The sequence below is a fragment of the Bufo bufo genome, chromosome 8 (assembly GCF_905171765.1).
Source record: "Bufo bufo chromosome 8, aBufBuf1.1, whole genome shotgun sequence".
Lineage (NCBI taxonomy): Eukaryota > Metazoa > Chordata > Amphibia > Anura > Bufonidae > Bufo > Bufo bufo.
Window position 1 is genome coordinate 15,826,053 of NC_053396.1, and position 21,531 is coordinate 15,847,583.

The 21,531-nt window shown below is 46.4% G+C and overlaps 1 protein-coding gene across 1 annotated transcript; it reads left to right on the forward strand.

Annotated features, from left to right (window-relative positions):
- Positions 1-9,445: 9,445 nt before the first annotated feature.
- SLC2A6 (solute carrier family 2 member 6) lies at positions 9,446-17,273 on the forward strand. Its single transcript, XM_040406209.1, has 10 exons — positions 9,446-9,565; positions 10,626-10,788; positions 10,955-11,161; positions 12,109-12,208; positions 12,911-13,122; positions 13,207-13,359; positions 14,517-14,625; positions 14,711-14,884; positions 15,735-15,880; positions 16,867-17,273. Exons 1-10 carry the CDS (start codon positions 9,474-9,476, stop codon positions 17,020-17,022), a joined length of 1,512 nt encoding a protein of 503 aa, XP_040262143.1. The 5' UTR covers positions 9,446-9,473; the 3' UTR covers positions 17,023-17,273.
- Positions 17,274-21,531: the final 4,258 nt, after the last annotated feature.

Sequence of the window (21,531 nt, forward strand, 5' to 3'; positions counted from 1 at the left end):
AAATCCTTAATACCATCATCGCCCCGATCCTCCTGTATGGCAGCGAAGTCTGGGGCCCAGACATATACCCAGACCGGGCAAAGTGGCACTCTGGGCCAACAGAAATATTCCACCTAGAATTCTGTAAACACCTTCTCCAGGTCCACAGGGGCACCTCAAACAGCGCCTGTCGAGCAGAGCTGGGAAGATTCCAACTATACCTTGATGTCCAGAAGAGGGCGCTATCATTCAGAGCCCATCTGCATAGCAGCAGTCCCACCTCCTACCATCACAAAGCCTTGCTACACCAAGAAGCCCCAGAAAAACGAAGCACCCCTCAATAGGTCGCCCAAACCCAGCCTGACCAAGCCACCAACCAATACAGCCTGGCAAAAGGGCAAATCCAGAAGACGATACACAAGAGCAAAGAGGAGTATATCAGCGTCTGGAGGAACGACATAAGAACATCCCAGAAGCTGACAGTATACCAGAGCCTGCAGAGGGAGTACAAAATGGCCCCATATCTAGAGAAACTCCCCAACCCCAGAGACCGACAGATCCTGAGCCGGTACAGACTGAGCGCCCACAGTCTGCTCATTGAATCCGGGCGTCACCGACAGAGGTACAAACCCAGGGAGAGCAGACTGTGCCAGCAGTGCGACCAGGAGGCCGTGGAGGACGAGGCTCATTTCCTGCTGCGGTGCCCCAAATACTCAGCAGTGAGGGAGACTGTCTGATCTCTGCCCAGACTTCACCTCCATGGAGGAGGAAGAGAGACTCTCCATACTGCTGGGGGAAGAGGAGAACACAGCGGCCATAGCAGCACAATATATTACTGCCTGCCATAGACTGAGAGGAGCCTGATGTATTAAGGACTCTTATACCCCTACTCTGGATGTGTCTCCATCCCCCAAACTTACCCAGTTATTTCCTACTTGCTTTGGCAATGCTAAAATGTATTTAGTCCTGCCAATAAAGCTGATTTGAATTTGATATGATATAGATAGATATGAGATAGATAGATAGATAGATAGATAGATAGATAGATATGAGGTAGATAGATATAAGATATGAGATAGATAATAGATATGAGATAGATAGATAGATAGATAGATAGATATGAGCTAAATCGATAGATAGATAGATAGATATGAGATAGATAGATAGATAGATATGAGATAGATATGAGATAGATAGATAGATAGATAGATAGATATGAGATAGATAGATAGATAGATAGATAGATATGAGATAGATAGATAGGAGTTAGGCCTCATGCACACGACCGTTCCGTTTTTTGCGGTCCGCAAATTGCAGTTCCGCAAAACACGAAAGCCACCCGTGTGCCTTCTGCAATTTGCGGAATGGGCGGCCCATTGTAGACATGCCTATTCTTGTCTGAAAAATTGACAAGAATAGGACATGGAGAATACAAATGTGATAGCACTCTGCATCCAGCATTCTGCCCTGCCTCCATGCTGGATGAGGCATTGGTGTACATTTTGGCCAAAGCGTAATAAGCCACTCACCGCGTCAAGGTCGCCTCTATTGAGTGGTCCCTAACACTAGTTCCTACCTGTTTATGGGCCATGACAGCCACACAAAGTCCAGGGAATGCAGGTGCAGCATGCACGCCAAGCACACTCTGCTTTTAACCCCGTCCGGTGCCATTACAGCTTTCATCGGATCCAGGGATGCAAGTACCAACATGCACGCTGAGCCCACCATATACTTCTCCTGGAGCCAAATGGCTACTGGTAGGTTCTATATATGCAGACTCAGTTTTATACTGACTTTAAAACCAGCCTCCAGGACAGATTGACTGGTCAGGTGTGCATGACTCCAAGGAGATCGCCACGCCTCCAATACATACTACAAAGAAAAAATGTGGGGAATTGAGTCAGCACAACCTGTATTTGTGTGGCTGTCATGGCCCATAAACAGGTAGGAACTAGTGTTAGGGACCACTCATAGAGACGACCTTGACGCGGTGAGTGGCTTATTACGCTTTGGCCAAAATGTACACCAATGCCTCATCCAGCATGGAGGCAGGGCAGAGTGCTGGATGTAGAGTGCTATCACATTTGTATTCTCCGTTTGTATATGTATTTCGCCATAGTGATCTGCACCTACATACAGGTTGTGCTGACTCAATTCCCCACATTTTTTCTTTGAAGAATAGGACATGCTATATTTTTTTGTGGGGCTATGTAACGGAGCAATGGATGCGGACCACAACAACAGTCATTTGCATGAGGCCTCAGATAGATAGATAGATTTATTGCTAACCCTCTTGTTATATTTCTCTTCTTGAAAAAATTTTTAAAATGTTTTTATAGATATAAGTCTTAAGAAGTGAAACCACAAGACCTTAAACTTAAACTGAAAATAAAGATGGAAGCCTCATCTGAAGACGTTTCCTTGAAAGAGGAAGTGGAGAATTCCCAGAAGTTGCACAATTCTCCATGAGATCAGCCATGGCTGGTGAGGATGAAAACAGACGACCAGCATAACATGGGGCAGACGGAGACTATACAGTAATCATGGCGGGGTACATATACACAGGCAGACCAGGGGCTCCTGGAAAGAGGGGCCCCAGCCCTGGCTGCTCGCATTGCCCCTTTGGTCGGAGAGAAGATGTACAGTTTGCATAGTTCCCTATGAAAGGGAACTGAAAGTAAGTTGCACACCGTAGTGCGGGGGGAGGGGGTCACCCGTAACTTGTGAGCCTCCTGATTATACCAAATTAATAATAATAATTTCCATGTAAAGTAAGAAGAATACGACTATTATATTCATGGCGGGATACATTAGCCACGTCTACCATGCAAGGCATTCACAATGGAGCCACGAAAAATAAATTTAATAGTAAATGCCTCCTCGTTTGCAATGAATTAAGAACATTTCCCCAGCACACAGTATATGTGTCCAGAATTAGTAAAATATAGCTGCTTTATTCCAAAAACAGCGCCCCACCTGTCCACAGGTTGTATGTGGTATAGCAGTACATTCAATTCAGTGTAGCTGAGCTGCAATACCACACACAAACAGTTGTGGCGCTATTTCTGGAAGAAAGCAGCCATGTTTTTCTAGTCTTAAAGCTATCCTCTTAGTCACAGTCTTCTGTGGCACAGCTCATTAAAATGAGAACATATGAATGCTCAGATTAACACATAAACACCTACAGTACAGACCAAAAGTTTGGACACACCTTCTCATTCAAAGAGTTTTCTTTATTTTCATGACTATGAAGGCATCAAAACTATGAATTAACACATGTGGAATTATATACATAACAAACAAGTGTGAAATAACTGAAAATATGTCATATTCTAGGTTCTTCAAAGTAGCCACCTTTTGCTTTGATTACTGCTTTGCACACTCTTGGCATTCTCTTGATGAGCTTCAAGAGGTAGTCCCCTGAAATGGTTTTTACTTCACAGGTGTGCCCTGTCAGGTTTAATAAGTGGGATTTCTTGCCTTATAAATGGGGTTGGGACCATCAGTTGCGTTGAGGAGAAGTCAGGTGGATACACAGCTGATAGTCCTACTGAATAGACTGTTAGAATTTGTATTATGGCAAGAAAAAAGCAGCTAAGTAAAGAAAAAAACGAGTGGCCATCATTACTTAACCACCTCAGCCCCCAGTGCTTAAACACCCTGAAAGACCAGGCCACTTTTTACACTTCTGACCTACACTACTTTCACCGTTTATTGCTCGGTCATGCAACTTACCACCCAAATGAATTTTACCTCCTTTTCTTCTCACTAATAGAGCTTTCATTTGGTGGTATTTCATTGCTGCTGACATTTTTACTTTTTTTGTTATTAATCGAAATTTAACGATTTTTTTGCAAAAAAATGACATTTTTCACTTTCAGTTGTAAAATTTTGCAAAAAAAAAACGACATCCATATAGAAATTTTGCTCTAAATTTATAGTTCTACATGTCTTTGATAAAAAAAAAATGTTTGGGTAGAAAAAAAATGGTTTGGGTAAAAGTTATAGCGTTTACAAACTATGGTACAAAAATGTGAATTTCCGCTTTTTGAAGCAGCTCTGACTTTCTGAGCACCTGTCATGTTTCCTGAGGTTCTACAATGCCCAGACAGTACAAACACCCCACAAATGACCCCATTTCTGAAAGTACACACCCTAAGGTATTCGCTGATGGGCATAGTGAGTTCATAGAACTTTTTATTTTTTGTCACAAGTTAGCGGAAAATGATGATTTTTTTTTTTTTTTTTTTTTTTCTTACAAAGTCTCATATTCCACTAACTTGTGACAAAAAATAAAAAGTTCTATGAACTCACTATGCCCATCACGAAATACCTTGGGGTCTCTTCTTTCCAAAATGGGGTCACTTGTGGGGTAGTTATACTGCCCTGGCATTCTAGGGGCCCAAATGTGTGGTAAGGAGTTTGAAATCAAATTCAGTAAAAAATGACCTGTGAAATCCGAAAGGTGCTCTTTGGAATATGGGCCCCTTTGCCCACCTAGGCTGCAAAAAAGTGTCACACATCTGGTATTGCCGTACTCAGGAGAAGTTGAGGAATGTGTTTTGGGGTGTCTTTTTACATATACCCATGCTGGGTGAGATAAATATCTTGGTCAAATGACAACTTTGTATAAAAAAATGGGAAAAGTTGTCTTTTGCCAAGATATTTCTCTCACCCAGCATGGGTATATATAAAATGACACCCCAAAACACATTCCCCACCTTCTCCTGAGTACGGAGATACCAGATGTGTGACACTTTTTTGCAGCCTAGGTGGGCAAAGGGGCCCATATTCCAAAGAGCACCTTTCGGATTTCACTCGTCATTTTTTACTGAATTTGATTTCAAACTCCTTACCACACATTTGGGCCCCTAGAATGCCAGGGCAGTATAACTACCCCACAAGTGACCCCATTTTGGAAAGAAGACACCCCAAGGTATTCCGTAAGGGGCATGGCGAGTTCCTAGAATTTTTTATTTTTTGTCACAAGTTAGTGGAAAATGATGATTTTTTTTTTTTTTTTTTTTTTTTCATACAAAGTCTCATATTCCACTAACTTGTGACAAAAAATAAAAACTTCCATGAACTCACTATGCCCATCAGCGAATACCTTGGGGTCTCTTCTTTCCAAAATGGGGTCACTTGTGGGGTAGTTATACTGCCCTGGCATTCTAGGGGCCCAAATGTGTGGTAAGGAGTTTGAAATCAAATTCTGTAAAAATTGACCTGTGAAATCCGAAAGGTGCTCTTTGGAATATGGGCCCCTTTGCCCACCTAGGCTGCAAAAAAGTGTCACACATCTGGTATCTCCGTATTCAGTAGAAGTTGGGGAATGTGTTTTGGGGTGTCTTTTTACATATACCCATGCTGGGTGAGAGAAATATCTTGGTCAAATGCCAACTTTGTATAAAAAAATGGGAAAAGTTGTCTTTTGCCAAGATATTTCTCTCACCCAGCAGGGGTATATGTAAAATGACACCCCAAAACACATTCCCCACCTTCTCCTGAGTACGGAGATACCAGATGTGTGACACTTTTTTGCAGCCTAGGTGGGCAAAGGGGCCCATATTCCAAAGAGCACCTTTCGGATTTCACAGGTCATTTATTACAGAATTTGATTTCAAACTCCTTACCACACATTTGGGCCACTAGAATGCCAGGGCAGTATAACTACCCCACAAGTGACCCCATTTTGGAAAGAAGACACCCCAAGGTATTCGCTGATGGACATAGTGAGTTCATGGAAGTTTTTATTTTTTGTCACAAGTTAGTGGAATATGAGACTTTGTATAAAAAAAAAAAAAAAAAAAAAAAAATCAGCATTTTCCACTAACTTGTGACAAAAAATAAAAAATTCTAGGAACTCGCCATGCCCCTCACGGAATACCTTGGGGTGTCTTCTTTCCAAAATGGGGTCACTTGTGGGGTAGTTATACTGCCCTGGCATTTTCCAGGGGCCCTAATGTGTGGTAAGTAGGTAAATGACCTGTGAAATCCTAAAGGTGCTCTTTGGAATATGGGCCCCTTTGCCCACCTAGGCTGCAAAAAAGTGTCACACATGTGGTATCGCCGTATTCAGGAGAAGTTGGGGAATGTGTTTTGGGGTGTCATTTTACATATACCCTTGCTGGGTGAGAGAAATATCTTGGCAAAAGACAACTTTTCCCATTTTTTTATACAAAGTTGGCATTTGACCAAGATATTTCTCTCACCCAGCATGGGTATATGTAAAATGACACCCCAAAACACATTCCCCAACTTCTCCTGAGTACGGCGATACCAGATGTGTGACACTTTTTTGCAGCCTAGATGCGCAAAGGTGCCCAAATTCCTTTTAGGAGGGCATTTTTAGACATTTGGATACCAGACTTCTTCTCACGCTTTGGGGCCCCTAGAATGCCAGGGCAGTATAAATACCCCACATGTGACCCCATTTTGGAAAGAAGACACCCCAAGGTATTCAATGAGGGGCATGGCGAGTTCATAGAAAAAAAAAATTTTTGGCACAAGTTAGCGGAAATTGATATTTTTAATTTTTTTCTCACAAAGTCTCCCGTTCCGCTAACTTGGGACAAAAATTTCAATCTTTCATGGACTCAATATGCCCCTCACGGAATACCTGGGGGTGTCTTCTTTCCGAAATGGGGTCACATGTGGGGTATTTATACTGCCCTGGCATTCTAGGGGCCCTAAAGCGTGAGAAGAAGTCTGGAATATAAATGTCTAAAAAATTTTACGCATTTGGATTCCGTGAGGGGTATGATGAGTTCATGTGAGATTTTATTTTTTGACACAAGTTAGTGGAATATGAGACTTTGTAAGAAAAAAAAAAAATAATTCCGCTAACTTGGGCCAAAAAAATGTCTGAATGGAGCCTTACAGAGGGGTGATCAATGACAGGGGGGTGATCAATGACAGGGGGGGTGATCAATGACAGGGGGGGTGATCAATGACAGGGGGGGTGATCAATGACAGGGGGGGTGATCAATGACAGGGGGGGTGATCAATGACAGGGGGGTGATCAATGACAGGGGGGGTGATCAATGACAGGGGGGGTGATCAATGACAGGGGGGGTGATCAATGACAGGGGGGGTGATCAATGACAGGGGGGGTGATCAATGACAGGGGGGTGATCAGGGAGTCTATATGGGGTGATCACCACAGTCATTGATCATGCCCCTGTAAGGCTTCATTCAGACGTCCGGATGCGTTTTGCGGATCCGATCCATCTATCAGTGGATCCGTAAAAATCATGCGGACGTCTGAATGGAGCTTTACAGGGGTGTAATCAATGACAGGGGGGTGATCAGGGAGTCTATATGGGGTGATCACCACAGTCATTGATCACGCCCCTGTAAGGCTTCATTCAGACGTCCGGATGCGTTTTGCGGATCGGATCCATCTATTAGTGCATCCGTAAAAATCATGCGGACATCTGAATGGAGCTTTACAGGGGGGTGATCAGGGAGTCTATATGGGGTGATCACCACAGTCATTGATCATGCCCCTGTAAGGCTTCATTCAGACGTCCGGATGCGTTTTGCGGATCGGATCCATCTATCAGTGCATCCGTAAAAATCATGCGGACATCTGAATGGAGCTTTACAGGGGGGTGATCAGGGAGTCTATATGGGGTGATCACCACAGTCATTGATCATGCCCCTGTAAGGCTTCATTCAGACGTCCGGATGCGTTTTGCGGATCCGATCCATCTATCAGTGCATCCGTAAAAATCATGCGGACGTCTGAATGGAGCTTTACAGGGGGGTGATCAATGACAGGGGTGTGATCAATGACAGGGGGGTGATCAGGGAGTCTATATGGGGTGATAACCACAGTCATTGATCACGCCCCTGTAAGGCTTCATTCAGACGTCCGGATGCGTTTTGCGGATCCGATCCATCTATCAGTGGATCCGTAAAAATCATGCGGACGTCTGAATGGAGCTTTACAGGGGGGAAATCAATGACAGGGGTGTAATCAATGACAGGGGGGTGATCAGGGAGTCTATATGGGGTGATAACCACAGTCATTGATCACGCCCCTGTAAGGCTTCATTCAGACGTCCGGATGCGTTTTGCGGATCCGATCCATCTATCAGTGGATCCGTAAAAATCATGCGGACGTCTGAATGGAGCTTTACAGGGGGTTGATCAATGACAGGGGGGTAATCAATGACAGGGGGGTGATCAGGGAGTCTATATGGGGTGATCAGGTGCTAATAAGGGGTTAATAAGTGACGGGGGGGGGTGTAGTGTAGTGTAGTGGTGCTTGGTGCTACTTTACTGAGCTACCTGTGTCCTCTGGTGGTCGATCCAAACAAAGGGGACCACCAGAGGACCAGGTAGCAGGTATATTAGACGCTGTTATCAAAACAGCGTCTAATATACCTGTTAGGGGTTAAAAAAATCACATCTCCAGCCTGCCAGCGAACGATCGCCGCTGGCAGGCTGGAGATCAACTCTCTTACCTTCCGTTCCTGTGAGCGCGCGCGCCTGTGTGCGCGCGTTCACAGGAAATCTCGCGTCTCGCGAGATGACGCACGGATGCGTCCAGGAGGAATGAATCAACCACCTTCCGGACGCATCCGTGCGTTAGGCGGTCGGGAGGTGGTTAAAGAAATGAAGGTCAGTCAGTCAGCCGAAAAATTGGGAAAACTTTGAAAGTAAGGGCTATTTGACCATGAAGGAGAGTGATGGGGTGCTGCGCCAGATGACCTGGCCTCCACAGTCACCGGACCTGAACCCAATCGAGATGGTTTGGGGTGAGCTGGACCGCAGAGTGAAGGCAAAAGGGACAACAAGTGCTAAGCATCTCTGGGAACTCCTTCAAGACTGTTGGAAGACCATTTCAGGGGACTACCTCTTGAAGCTCATCAAGAGAATGCCAAGAGTGTGCAAAGCAGTAATCAAAGCAAAAGGTGGCTACTTTGAAGAACCTAGAATATGACATGTTTTCAGTTGTTTCACACTTGTTTGTTATGTATATAATTCCACATGTGTTAAGCCTTCATAGTCATGAAAATAAAGAAAACTCTTTGAATGAGAAGGTGTGTCCAAACTTTTGGTCTGTACTGTATATGGACCAATGGAAACAGTCAGCAGGATGCTGTTGATGGTTTCATTATTCTTAGGCCTGTCTCAGACAACCATAGTACAGACTTACTTATTGGATCCCTATAACTGAGTGTGGTAGCCATAATAAACTAAAGCTAAAACTATCTGATCCGTCAACAGCAGCTTGTTCACAGTTTCCATGCAGGTTCAGAACTGTATCCGGTGATGTCAGGACCGCTGTGTGGCAGATACAGGCAGCAGACATGGTATATGTGACAAGTAGAGATTTCCTATATTACACAATGATGGGGGCAGGACGGTGTCCCTCCCCAGTGATGCCGAGAGCCCTCAGTGCAGGAAGTCTGGAAGGACTGCAGCAGCATGAAGTGACTGCCGAGGACACCGAGACCACCCGTCTGGAGCGGACAACATCCACCATGGACAACAAACCTCTACTGAGCGACCCCCGAAAATCTAATTATCAGTCTGTGGGGAAGGTCCTGAGAGAAGCAGAGAAGAAGTATATAAAGTGAGCACTAGATCTGATTATCTATCTCATATCTATCTATCTATCTATCTATCTATCTATCTATCTATCTATCTATCTATTTTCTATCTCTCTATCTCATATCTATCTATCTATCTATCTCATATCTATCTATCTATCTATCTATCTATCTTATATCTATCTATTATCTATCTATCTCATTATCTATCTATTTATCTATTATCTATCTATCTATCTATCTATCTATTATCTATCTATTATCTATCTATCTATCTATCTATCTATCTATCTATTATCTATCTATTATCTATCTATCTATCTATCATCTATCTATTATCTATTATCTATCTCTCTATCTATCTATCTATCTATCTATCTATCTCTCTCATATCTATCTATCTCTCTCATATCTATCTATCTATCTATCTATCTCTCTCATATCTATCTATCTATCTATCTATCTATCTCATATCTATCTATCTATTATCTATCTCATATCTATCTATCTCTTATCTATCTATCTATTATCTATCTATCTATCTATCTATCTATCTATCTATCTATCTATCTATCTATCTATCTATCTATCTATCTATCTATCTATCTATCTATCTATCTCAGTCTCCACTGAAGGGATTCGACCATTGCTTCATTGGAAGCAGCAGACAGGATGATGCAGTGATGGTCACTTCTCGTCTTCTGGAGATGTTACGACACTTCTGATGGTCACTGACATGTAGTAAGTGTTTCTTGAATGGAAGTCACTTGAGCAATAGAGCACGTGTGCCCCCATATTGTATTTATCCGGATTTCTCCTTGGACACATCTGGTCTCTGTATATGGGTGGCAAATCCAAATGGGCACTAGGTGCTTCCATTTTCATAAAACGGCAAATGTTTCCTGTCAGGACACACCTTCCTCATGGGTGGTATCAACCAAGGAGGAAGGCCCCGCCCCCAAGGGTCCAGTAGCTGAGAGGCGATGGGGACAAGCTCTGAGTCTTTCTGTCCAGTAAGTGGGGGTGAGATGGCAAGAAGATGGGAGCCTTATTTCGATATTGTCCTTGCCTTCTTTTGTACAGAACCCTAGACAACAGGAGGATGTTCTTGGCCGCCTTTTCTGCAGTGCTTGGCAACTTCTCATTCGGCTATGCCCTGGTCTACCCCTCGCCCGTGTTGCCAGTTCTGGAAGAAGACACTGATCCAGTTTTGCATATAACTGATGCGGAAAAGTCATGGTTTGGGGTAAGGATAATTTTTTGTACACCTCAGCTCCATTGAAATGAATAGGGCTGAGCTGCAATACCACACACAACCAGTCGACAGGTGTGGCACTGTTTTTAGAAAAAAAAAAAAGCATCCATATTCTTCTAATCCTACTTTTCACTTGTCATTTCTTATCCTTTCACAGTCCGTCTTTGCTCTCGGCTGCTGCGTGGGAGGAATAAGCTCGATGGTCCTGAATGACCGCCTTGGACGTAAACTGAGCATCATGTTCTCGGCGTTTCCTGCAGCCGTGGGCTTCCTGCTTATAGGCAGTGCCCAACATGTCTCCATGTTACTTTTGGGCAGGATCCTTACGGGCCTGGCTGGAGGACTGACGTCATCATCTATACCAGTAAGCGACTTGTCTCTGACCGTTCAGTGGTTAAAGGGGTTGTCCAGGATTTGATAAACATGGCTGCTTTATTCCAGAAACAGCGCCACCCCCTGTCCATGGTTGTGTCTGGTATTGTAGCTCAGCTCCATTGAAATCAATATATCTGAGTTGCAGTACCGCTCGCAACCTGTGGACAGGTGTGGCACTGTTTTTGAAAGAAAGCAGCCATCTTTTTCTAGTCCAGACTCCTAACAAGCAGCAACACATATCTCAGCTTCCTGTGAGCAGAACTCCCAAAGCAAAATCTATGAGAGGGCCCACACCTTACCTTGTGCCATATATAATACTGATGTGTCAGAGGGACCAGGATTTGGTGGACCTGCTACCTTTACACCCCCTATAGCTGTACCCCTACACAATGGGAGGAGAAGGACACTGGGTAACCAAACTTTTTTTTAAAGGGGTTTTCTTGGAGTACAGTATTGATGGCCTAGCCTCAGGATAGGTCACCAATATCAGATTGGTGGGGGTCCGGCTCCCGGCACCCCCACCGATCAGGCTTACTCGCAGCTTACCAAGAACAGCACCATCCATTGTGTAGTGGTTGTCCTTGGTATTGCAGCCCAGGCCCCATTCACTTTGAATGGGACGGAGCTGCACCCAAGGCCATATGACCGATGGACGTGACGTCACATGGCCGAGGAAGAGGCGGTCGGACTCCTGCCGATCATATAGTGATGACCTATCCTGAGGATACATCATTAAGATTTTACTCACAGGAAACCGCTTTCGTTTTTTGAAGATGCATAAACCTTCCATATGTACAAATGTATGGTAGGTGGCAGCTGCTTTGTTTTTTTCCTTGAATTTAGAATTATGTGTCAGTCTTCACTGCAGTCCTGGCATTCTGTTCATGAATCAGGAAGCTTAGGATGACCCGCGAAGTAATATTTGGTGTGTTCTAGGTTTATATATCTGAGATTTCCCACGCTGGAGTGCGGGGGGCGCTGGGGGCATGTCCTCAGTTGCTGGCTGTATGTGGAGCGCTGGTTCTCTACACACTGGGTACGTCTAATCCTCCATCATATATTCAAATGTCTCCAAATAAGCAATTCATTTGTCTTTTTTGGGAAGTGGGCGTGGTCAGTTATGTTAATGAGGTGTATGCTATTATGACTTAAAGGGCATCTGTCAGCAGTTTTGCACCTGGCTGACCTGTTGGAAGCTGAAAGCATCTGCGTTGGTCCCATGTTCATATGAGAAAAATCAAGTTTTAATATATGCAAATGAGCCTCTAGGAGCAACGGGGGCGTTACCGTTACACCTAGAGGCTCTGCTCTCTCTGCTACTGCCACGATCTCTTCACTTTGATTGACAGGACCAGAGGTGATCACATTTACAAAGCCAGGTCCTGTCAAAGTTGCAGAGAGAGCAGAGCCTCTAGGTGTAACGGTAACGCCCCCGTTGCTCCTAGAGGCTCATTTGCATATATTAAAACTAGATTTTTCTCATATGAACACAGATGTCTTCAGCTTCCAACAGGTCAGCCAGTGTCATAGGTAAAAAACTGCTGACAGATGCCCTTTAAAGGAGTAGTCCGGCTTAAGCTGTTTTCATTCACTGACAGCAAGCAGGGCGATTGAAACACAAACCTTCTGTTAAAAAGTTGCAGAATTTCATTATACAATGATTAGTAATATCACTGTGTATTCGCACGTCCCCCTCCGTCCTCTTGTGTATGAACATACCGCCATCTCTTCCTCCAAGGGCTCTTCCTGCCGTGGCGCTGGTTGGCAGTAGCCGGTGAAGTGCCTGTATTGGTGATGCTCTTGCTCCTCTGCTTCATGCCCGACTCCCCGCGTTTCCTAATATCCAAGGGTAAAGATGAGAAGGCTCTTCAGGCGCTGGTCTGGCTCCGGGGCCCCAAGACCGCATACAGAGGGGAGTACCAGAGGATTAAGGAGAGCGTCCTGAAGGCAGTAAGACTCCCATGGGGGTTGTAATGCATACTGGGAGTAGTGATTGGGATGATGGTGGAAATTTAACTCTTTGTATAATTTCAGAACAGTTCTCTGACCTTCAGCGAGCTCTCCGACCCCTACTACTACAAGCCCATCCTCATCGCCGTGTCCATGAGGTGCCTACAGCAACTGTCCGGAATCAACCCAATACTGACCTACCTGGAGCCCATCTTCAACAGGACCAAGGTCATCCTGGTGAGGACCGTATACGGAACCATTCATTCATGTACTCCGTATGCATTCCGTATTTCTGTTTTTCCGTTCCGTTGAAATATAGAACATGTCCTATTATTGCCCTCAAATCACGTTCCGTGACTCCATTCAAGTCAATGGGTCCGCAAAAAAAAAATTGAACACATACGGAATGCATCCGTATGTCTTCCGTATCTGTTCCGTTTTTGCGGAAGCATCTATTGAAAATGTTATGCCCAGCCTAATTTTTTTCTATGTAATTACTGTATACTGTATATGCCATATGGAAAAAACGGAACGGAAAAACGGAAACACAACGGATCGTTAAAAACTGAAAAAGCCATACGGTCGTGTGAAAGAGGCCTTATACATGACATTTACAGACAATGACAATATATACTTGTAGGAAACGGACGGAGCGGCTGCCGGGCCTGGTCTGAGAGAGCGAGCTTGACTGAAGAAACAGGGGGGGGAGCCATCCCTATTCAAAAATTTGCTGTGGGGCCCAGTCAGTCCTAGTTACGCCATTGCCGCTAATAATCGTGCTGCCCCCATTGTTCCCTCCTTACAAATGTGCTGTCCCCTCAGTGCCACCCTCACAATAAGGCCTCATGCACACGATTGTTGTGTGTTTTTTTGCGGTCCCGTAAAACACGGATGGCGTCCGTGTGCGTTCCGCAATTTGCGGAACGGCACGGACAACCATTAATATAACTGCCTATTCTTGTCCGCAAAACGCGGACAAGAATAGGACAGGTTATATATTTTTTGGCGGGGCCACGGAACGGAGCAACGGATGCGGACAGCACACGGAGTGCCGTCCGCATCTTTTGCTGCCCCATTGAAGTGAATGGGTCCGCATCCGAGCCGCCAAAACTGCTTTCCTAGCCAAATTGTCGCCCGGCTCGTTTGCCTCAATTTAAAACCAGCAGCCAGTCCTAGTAAGCGAATAGCAATCTTACCTCCTGAGAGGTCCCCTGTGACCTGTGGTCCCCTAGAGATATCTCCGACTCTCCGAGCGGAGTAGAGATAACACAGCAGATGCCAGGCTGTATATCGGATCCGTAAGGCCCCATGTAGCCTAATGGTATACGTCGCTGCTTTGGTATGGAGGGGGGGTTGTAGGTAGGTGATCTCTAATCTTTGGCGTCTTCTTCTAGAAAGGCGGATATGACGCTGCCCTGGTCGGGCTTGTAAGGTTGATCTCTGTGCTTGTGGCGGCTCTGGTAATGGATAAAGCGGGCAGGAAAATCCTGCTTTTTGTATCCAGTAAGTATGTGGACCTCATCTATGCTTCTTCATGGACTCCACCCACTGCGTCCTCCTCATCCATCTCTTCTGCCTCCTTTGACAGGTGCTCTCATGTTGGTGTCCTCCCTGTCAATGGGCTTGTACGTTCATTTCACAGTAGACATGAAGCACAATTCCACCAACCTGACCATGACCACCAGTGACCCGCACGTCCTTGCCGATCCCGTCAACTATTTAGGAGTCATCCCCCTTGTGTGTATCATGCTGTATATTTTAGGTAAGTGACAACAAGCTTTCATAAGTCCCATGTAATGCTATATGCCAGTGATGGCTAACCTCCAGCTGTGGTGAAACTACGACTATTCATTTCTATGGAGTTCTGAGAACAGCCAAGCAAGTGTGCATCTTGGTAGTCGTAGTTTGACCACAGCTGGAGTGCCGGAGGTTAGCCATCACCCTAGTCAAGCGCTGCCATTTTTCTGTTTTTGGATGGACTTATCTGTCCACTAGGGAGTGATCTGCCTCAGTGTGACCATTGGGCTGGTAGCTACACCTAGTATGAGGTCCACCATGCTTGAGACCACCGGGTACCCACTGGATTTGAAGGCACCTCGTAGCAAGGTGTGGAAGTGCTGCTGTAATACCCATGAAGTATGGATGCACCTCAAAAGATGTAATCAATGGAGCTTTACGGTTTAGCTGTCAGGTGGAGAATCCCTGTAAGACTGCACTGCCCCTGTCATAATCAAGGGGATGTTCACTTTGGACAATCCCTACTTCTTAGAAGTTTCCCTTCACAATAAGATAATCACAAAGTGTCCTTCTGCTGGCAATCAACAGTAATTTGTGGGAAAACTTGGTGCTACGGTAAGTGTTCAGTTTCCCTGCAGCGCCTCCACAGGTAAAATGAAGCATTACACAGTGTCCATTCAAATCAATAGGTTGTCTGTCTAATGCAAGACAGGACATGTCCTCCACACTTTTTTGTAGCCACTGTCCATTCTGGCCAAGAGATGTGAATCCTGTTCATGGGTTTCCAAACTGGACGACCCGCTCCTCTCGGGGGCAGTTTATTTACCATATTCTGAGTAGACGTTGCCTTGCCCTTAACACCATCTCCTCTTCAGGTTATGCTTTTGGCTGGGGACCCGTCACCTGGCTTCTCATGTCTGAGATCCTGCCACTTAAAGCCAGAGGAACGGCTTCAGGACTATGTGTGATGGTCAGCTGGATCACCGGCTTTGTTCTCACCGAAGCTTTCCTGCCCGTTGTGGTGAGTACCAGGGAAAGAACACGCTGGACAGGCTCAGTACAGTCCTGTTACTTAGGTGGTTGGGTTGAGTTCTACTCTATGAACACTTGGACAACACTTTCTTACTTTGCTTGTGACCTCGCTGATCATGGGGATGTCTTAGGGCCCTGTTAGTTTTTAGAGGGAACCTTGGTTGCATACTGGCTCGATTTCACGCAGATCAACAGATCTGACTTATGGCTACTCTTAAGGGCGTTATCCTGGTGGTCCCCTGGTCTTTACCTTTTAACCCCTATACAGGGATCTGGACTTCGCTGCAGGGGAACCACCAGGTTACTACCTCCTGTAGTAGTTACTGTTTGGTTGATGGCTGACTGAGCCTGAGAGCAACGAGGGATCAGGCAAAACCATAGTCAGGGACAGGCCGAGGTTAGGACAGGCAGAGTACTTGCAATCTGGGACACAGTTTGAAGTCAGAGCGGGCAGCTGAGGGTCAGTATGGAGATCAGCCAGGGGTCAGCTCAGGCAGCAAAGGTTCAAATCCAGGAAACAGACAGAAGTCGGTACACGGGCAGACAAATGTATAACAGTTCACTTTTGCAGGACACTAGCAGAAAAGGTCCTATTGCTCAGGTGCCTTAAGTACCCCAACGTGGCCAGCCATTAGTTAGTAAAGATTGGAGTGTGCTGCCCCTTTAGGAGCTTTTGTGCACCTTATGGGCATAGCGAGAGAGGCTAGAAAATGCCTTTTCTTGTCCGCAATTGCGGACAAGAATAGAACATGTTCTATTTTTTTTTGAGGTACGGAAGTGCGGATCTGAAAATGCGGATGCGGACAGCACATTCCAGCCCCATTGAAAATGAATGGGTCCGCTCCTGTTCCGCAAAATTACGGAACGGATGCGGACCCATTTTGCGGACGTGTGAATGGACCCTAATTGAGATGTGGTGTACAAGGAAAGTCGCCATGGTCGGTTGATTGGAAGTTTCCTTTTTTTTTTTCCCAGAATGCCTTTAACCTGGAGACTCCGTTCTTCTTCTTCGCCATCATCTGTGCGTGCTGCATCCTCTTCACTTATTTATGTGTCCCAGAGACCAAGGGACGGACTCTGGAACAAATCGAATCCTATTTCCGGACGGGTCGACGTTCCTTCATTAAGTAGCCATCGGGCAGACGACTAGAACCTGACTCTAAACCAAGACCCGCCGTCTTTTTTAAGGCCTTTCCGTAGTCCTGATTGACATCTAGATCTTCAGAGATATGAAACTGTAAACTGCGACATCGTGGACGCTGACGGCGCCGTCAGAAATCGACATATGCTACATTGTGGATGCCAGGCTGTCCGATTAGTCCAGGTAGATCCATATGTAAATACTAGGATAATATTTAATCAAGATTAAAGTGTAGATTTATTCAGATTGTTTTCTTAAAGGGGTTGTCCAGGTTCAGAGCTGAACCCGGACATCCCTCCATTTTCACCCCGGCAGCCCCCCTGACATGAGCATCGGAGCAGTTCATGCTCCGATGCTTTTCTTTTGCCCTGCGCTAAATCACGCAGGGCAAAGGCATTTTTTGGAGATCCGGTGACGTACCGGGGCTCTCCATGGGGCTGCCAGGAAGCCTGGTGACATCAGCGGCACTGATGGGCGGGATTTAGCGCTGCCCTAGCCAGTAAAACGGCTAGGGCAGCACTAAAGCCCGCCCATCAGAGCCGGTGACGTCACCGAACACACTGCCGGGCGGAAGCTTCCGCCCAGCAGTGTGTTATGATAAACAAAAGAGCCAGTGCCCTGCGCGATCTAGCGCAGGACAAGGGAGCGCATCGGAGCAGGAGATGCTCCGATGCTAGCCTCAGGGGGGCTGCCTGGGTGAAAAGAAGGGTATGTCCGGGTTCAGCTCTGAACCCGGACAACCCCTTTAAAGCTGATACTCCATGCCTAGTGCAGGGTCTGAATGGGCAGGACATTTTAAATCCTTGTGCCCAGCACTAAGTATAAGGCCTCTTGCGCATGAACGTATTTTCACGGAACCATTCATTTCAATGGGTCTGCAAAAAAAAATGGAAGGTACTCCGTGTGCATTCCGTTTCCGTATTTTCGTTCTGCAAAAAAATAGAACATGTCCTATTATTGTCCGCATTACGGACAAGGATAGGACTGTTCTATGAAGGGCCAGCTGTTCCGTTCTGCAAAATACGGAATGCGCATGGACGTCATCCTTTTTTTTTGCGGGACGCAAAATACATACGGTCGTGTGCCTAACAGGCCTAACAGTTTTCCAGCACCATACAGCACCCACTGACAGAGGATGGCGCCCTTTGAAGCTTTCGTTTTTTGAGTTTGGGGACCGAACTCAGATGGTGCCCAAGCAGGAGGAGGACTAAAAGATTTTGTCAGGACCCCCTCAACAGTATTATATAAGGACATTATATACAGTGACACTATGCACAGGGAGTATATATGTGTAGGAAATGGAGTGGGGGTGTTGCAAAGAAGTTGCTCGGAGGGGGGAGAGCCCTTTTAAAAAAAAAAAAAAATCGCTGTGGGGCCCAGTCATTTCTAGGTACGCCACTGCAGGTCCCACCTCTGGGAGCCACTCCTATCTCCAGAACCGGGCCCTCGAAGTGAAGGAGCGCACACAGGGCATGCGCAGCTTGCTGTCCATTCATCTCTATTGTACTGCTGGAAATAGTCAAGCAAGTACTTGGCCATTTTCAGACCTCCCATAGCAGTGAACGAAGAGCGGCCGCACATGATGGGGGGGGGGCCCGTTGTAGAGATAAGAGCAGGTCCCAGAGGTAGGACCTGCACCTATCTGTCATTGATGACAAATCCTCTAGAGCAGGCATGTTGCAAAACTACAACTCCCAGCATGCCTGGACAGCCTACAACTTTTAGGGCATGCTGGGAGTTGTAGTTTGGCAACAGCTGGAAGGCCGCATGTTGAGCATCCCTGTCCTAGAGATACACCATCAATGATCCAGATAGGTATACTCCTTCTACACCTGCAGGCTGGCGCTTTGAGGTAGTCCATAGGTCCAACTGGCCAGGTTACAGATCTTGGATGGACGGCAATGATCCTGACCGCACTGATAGCAGAGGTTTTGTCACGGACACATTTGCTGGGAGCTGACCGCGGCGCCATGGCCGACATCTAAGGCACATTACGACATGAGGGGACGCTCCTCACCACATCTCTATGATAATGAAGTAGAACGGGCGATGTCAAAACAGGAAATTTAGTAACCGGATGAAAGAAGCAATCACGGCGCAATCTGATCATTCACTGCAGACCGCAGACCTATGTCGTGCTTCTTAAAGGGCAAGTACCGCTTATATCATTGGGTGATGTATGAAAACTGGTGAGAAGAAAGCAGCAGTTGCCCGGGGGCCGTCACTCCACTTTCTCATCGCACGAGTTCTGATAAATCTCATCCCAAAGGCAAATACAAGGTACGGCGCTTGTAACTTCCCCTGGGCAAGATGGAGTGGCATCGGCGCCATAAGTCGGCATGTTTGAAGCGGTTTATACTTATCGTGGCTTCTAATATTGTATGTGACATTAAAAAGCTGCAGAAGTAATTTTATTTGTGTTCAGTACGGCTAAGCGAGCGAATACGATTCCTAATAGCAGCAGTGGAGGTGACGGTGTGGCGGGACTGCGGTCTGTTAGGGCAGCCTAAAGCGGGCCAAAAGTTTTCAGAAAATGATAAGAAATTAAAAGGGGTATGGATGGGTGGGTGGGAGGGAGGGGAGGAGGCCCGCAGCTTTATATATAGCCTGTACGGGGGCCTCCCCAATAACATTGGCTTTACACGATGTGGCGGGTCCGCTGATCTCTATGTATATAGTCCACTCATGTACACTGCCATATGGCGGTATAGAAGATATTATGCAGCTGTGGTCGCTACAATGCAACCAATCCGGTCAAAGTGGGCGTCTATAAAATAGATATATGTGTGTCTGTTTCTGGGAAAGGTGGATGAGAACCAAGGTGGTTGTCAGTGACCCACAGGGGCGGACTGGCCATAGACCCTACAGGGAAGTTTCCCGGTGGGCCGATGACCAGCGAGCCACCAGCCGGGTACATAATGTCTGATGCTTTTTGCATCGGGGCTCATGCACACAAACGTATTTTATTTCTGTATCCGATCCACATTTTGGGCGGGTCGGACGCAGACTCGTTCGCTTCAATGGGGCCGCAATCCGTATGTCCATTCCGTGGCCTAAATAGAACATGTCCTGTTCTTGTCTGTATTGGTCTACATAGGCCAGGACATTCCGTTCCGCGGAATGCTTACAGCCGGTAGCCATGTTTTGCGGAGACCACAAAACAGGCTACGGTCGTGTGCGTGAGAAGCGTCAGGTGCCTTTCTGAACTCATCGCCATCCTCAGGGCGGTCATACTGTTGAATACTGTGGCAAGGGTAACAGTATTTTTTCCCGCACTGTGGTATTTGGTGATGTTGCTATCACTCCTTTCATTGAACCCGGGGCGGAGTGGCCATAGACCCTACAGGGAAATTTCTTTGGTGGGCCAATGCCCGAGCCCTCCTCACGCTGCCAGCCAGATACATTCATTTCTATAGGGCCACAGAAAATGCACACATCACACCCATGTGATCCGCGTACTGTCCGTATCCCTGCGGACGAGCCACAAATCATAGAACACGTCCTATTCCTGTCCGCTCTGCAGACACGAAGAGGCCTTTTTTTCAGTGAGGCGCACAGACCGCCAAGCGGACACGGTCATGTGACTGCACGCGTAGGGAAAGTTCACATCTCCGTTTCAAGAACAGAAAAGAAAAACAGGATCCTCAAAAAATACAAGATCCTGTTTCACATTTGGCGTACGTTTGAGCCATTTCCGTTTTTTTTCAGATGGAAAAAAAAAAAAGTCCTGGATCCTGTTTTTTTTTTCTGTTCTTCTGACGGATGAGACGAACGGAAAATGAAACGGAGACGCGAACTTTCTCTTAGGGCTCATGGACGCAGCCGTTGTCAGCCGATGCGCACATCACTTGAACGGGTCTGCATCCATCTGCGCCAGCCACATGGATGGTGTCCGTGCGTTGGGGGCCGCATTTGCCGGTCCCCAATGCACTGAACGGGCGGCGAACGTTTGCGTGCATGAGACCTTATTGAGATAAGCACCTAAAGTCAAAATCGCCTTTCCGCTCTCCTGCTCCGTTTAGGATGGATTCGGCGCATAACTGAGGACCTCGTAGACTATAATGGGGTCCGTTAGGTTTCCGCTCAGAGGAAGATTTTTGAAGCGGAGACAAAAAAGTCCCGCATGCACTACTTTTGTCTCCGCTCCAAAATCATTTTCTGAGCGGAAACCTAACGGACCCCATTATAGTCTATGGCAGGGATGCCCGGCCTGCGGCTCTCCAGCTGTTGCAAAACTACAACTCCCAGCATGCAAAGGACTGCCTACAGCAGGGCATGGTGGGAATTGTAGTTTTACAACAGCTGGAGGGCCGCAGGTTGGCCATGCCCTGGTCTATGGGGTCCTTAGGATCCATTCGGCTCAGTCTAGTTTCACACTGGCGGCAGGGGAGTCGGATCCGTGGGTGAACAGCCTGTCGGATCCGTCCTGCCGCTAGTTCACGTGTGCCGCTCCGTTCCCATTGACTATAATGGGGGCGGAGTTCCGGCGGCAGCGCACG

What these genes read in the sequence shown, in the direction of transcription:
- SLC2A6 (XM_040406209.1), top strand. Translation starts at nt 9,474, where the DNA reads ATGGACAACAAACCTCTACTGAGCGACCCCCGAAAATCTAATTATCAG. An exon ending in AATCCTGCTTTTTGTATCCA is followed by an intron (nt 14,626 to 14,710) that starts GTAAGTATGTGG and finishes CTCCTTTGACAG; the next exon opens with GTGCTCTCATGTTGGTGTCC. An exon ending in TATCATGCTGTATATTTTAG is followed by an intron (nt 14,885 to 15,734) that starts GTAAGTGACAAC and finishes TCTCCTCTTCAG; the next exon opens with GTTATGCTTTTGGCTGGGGA.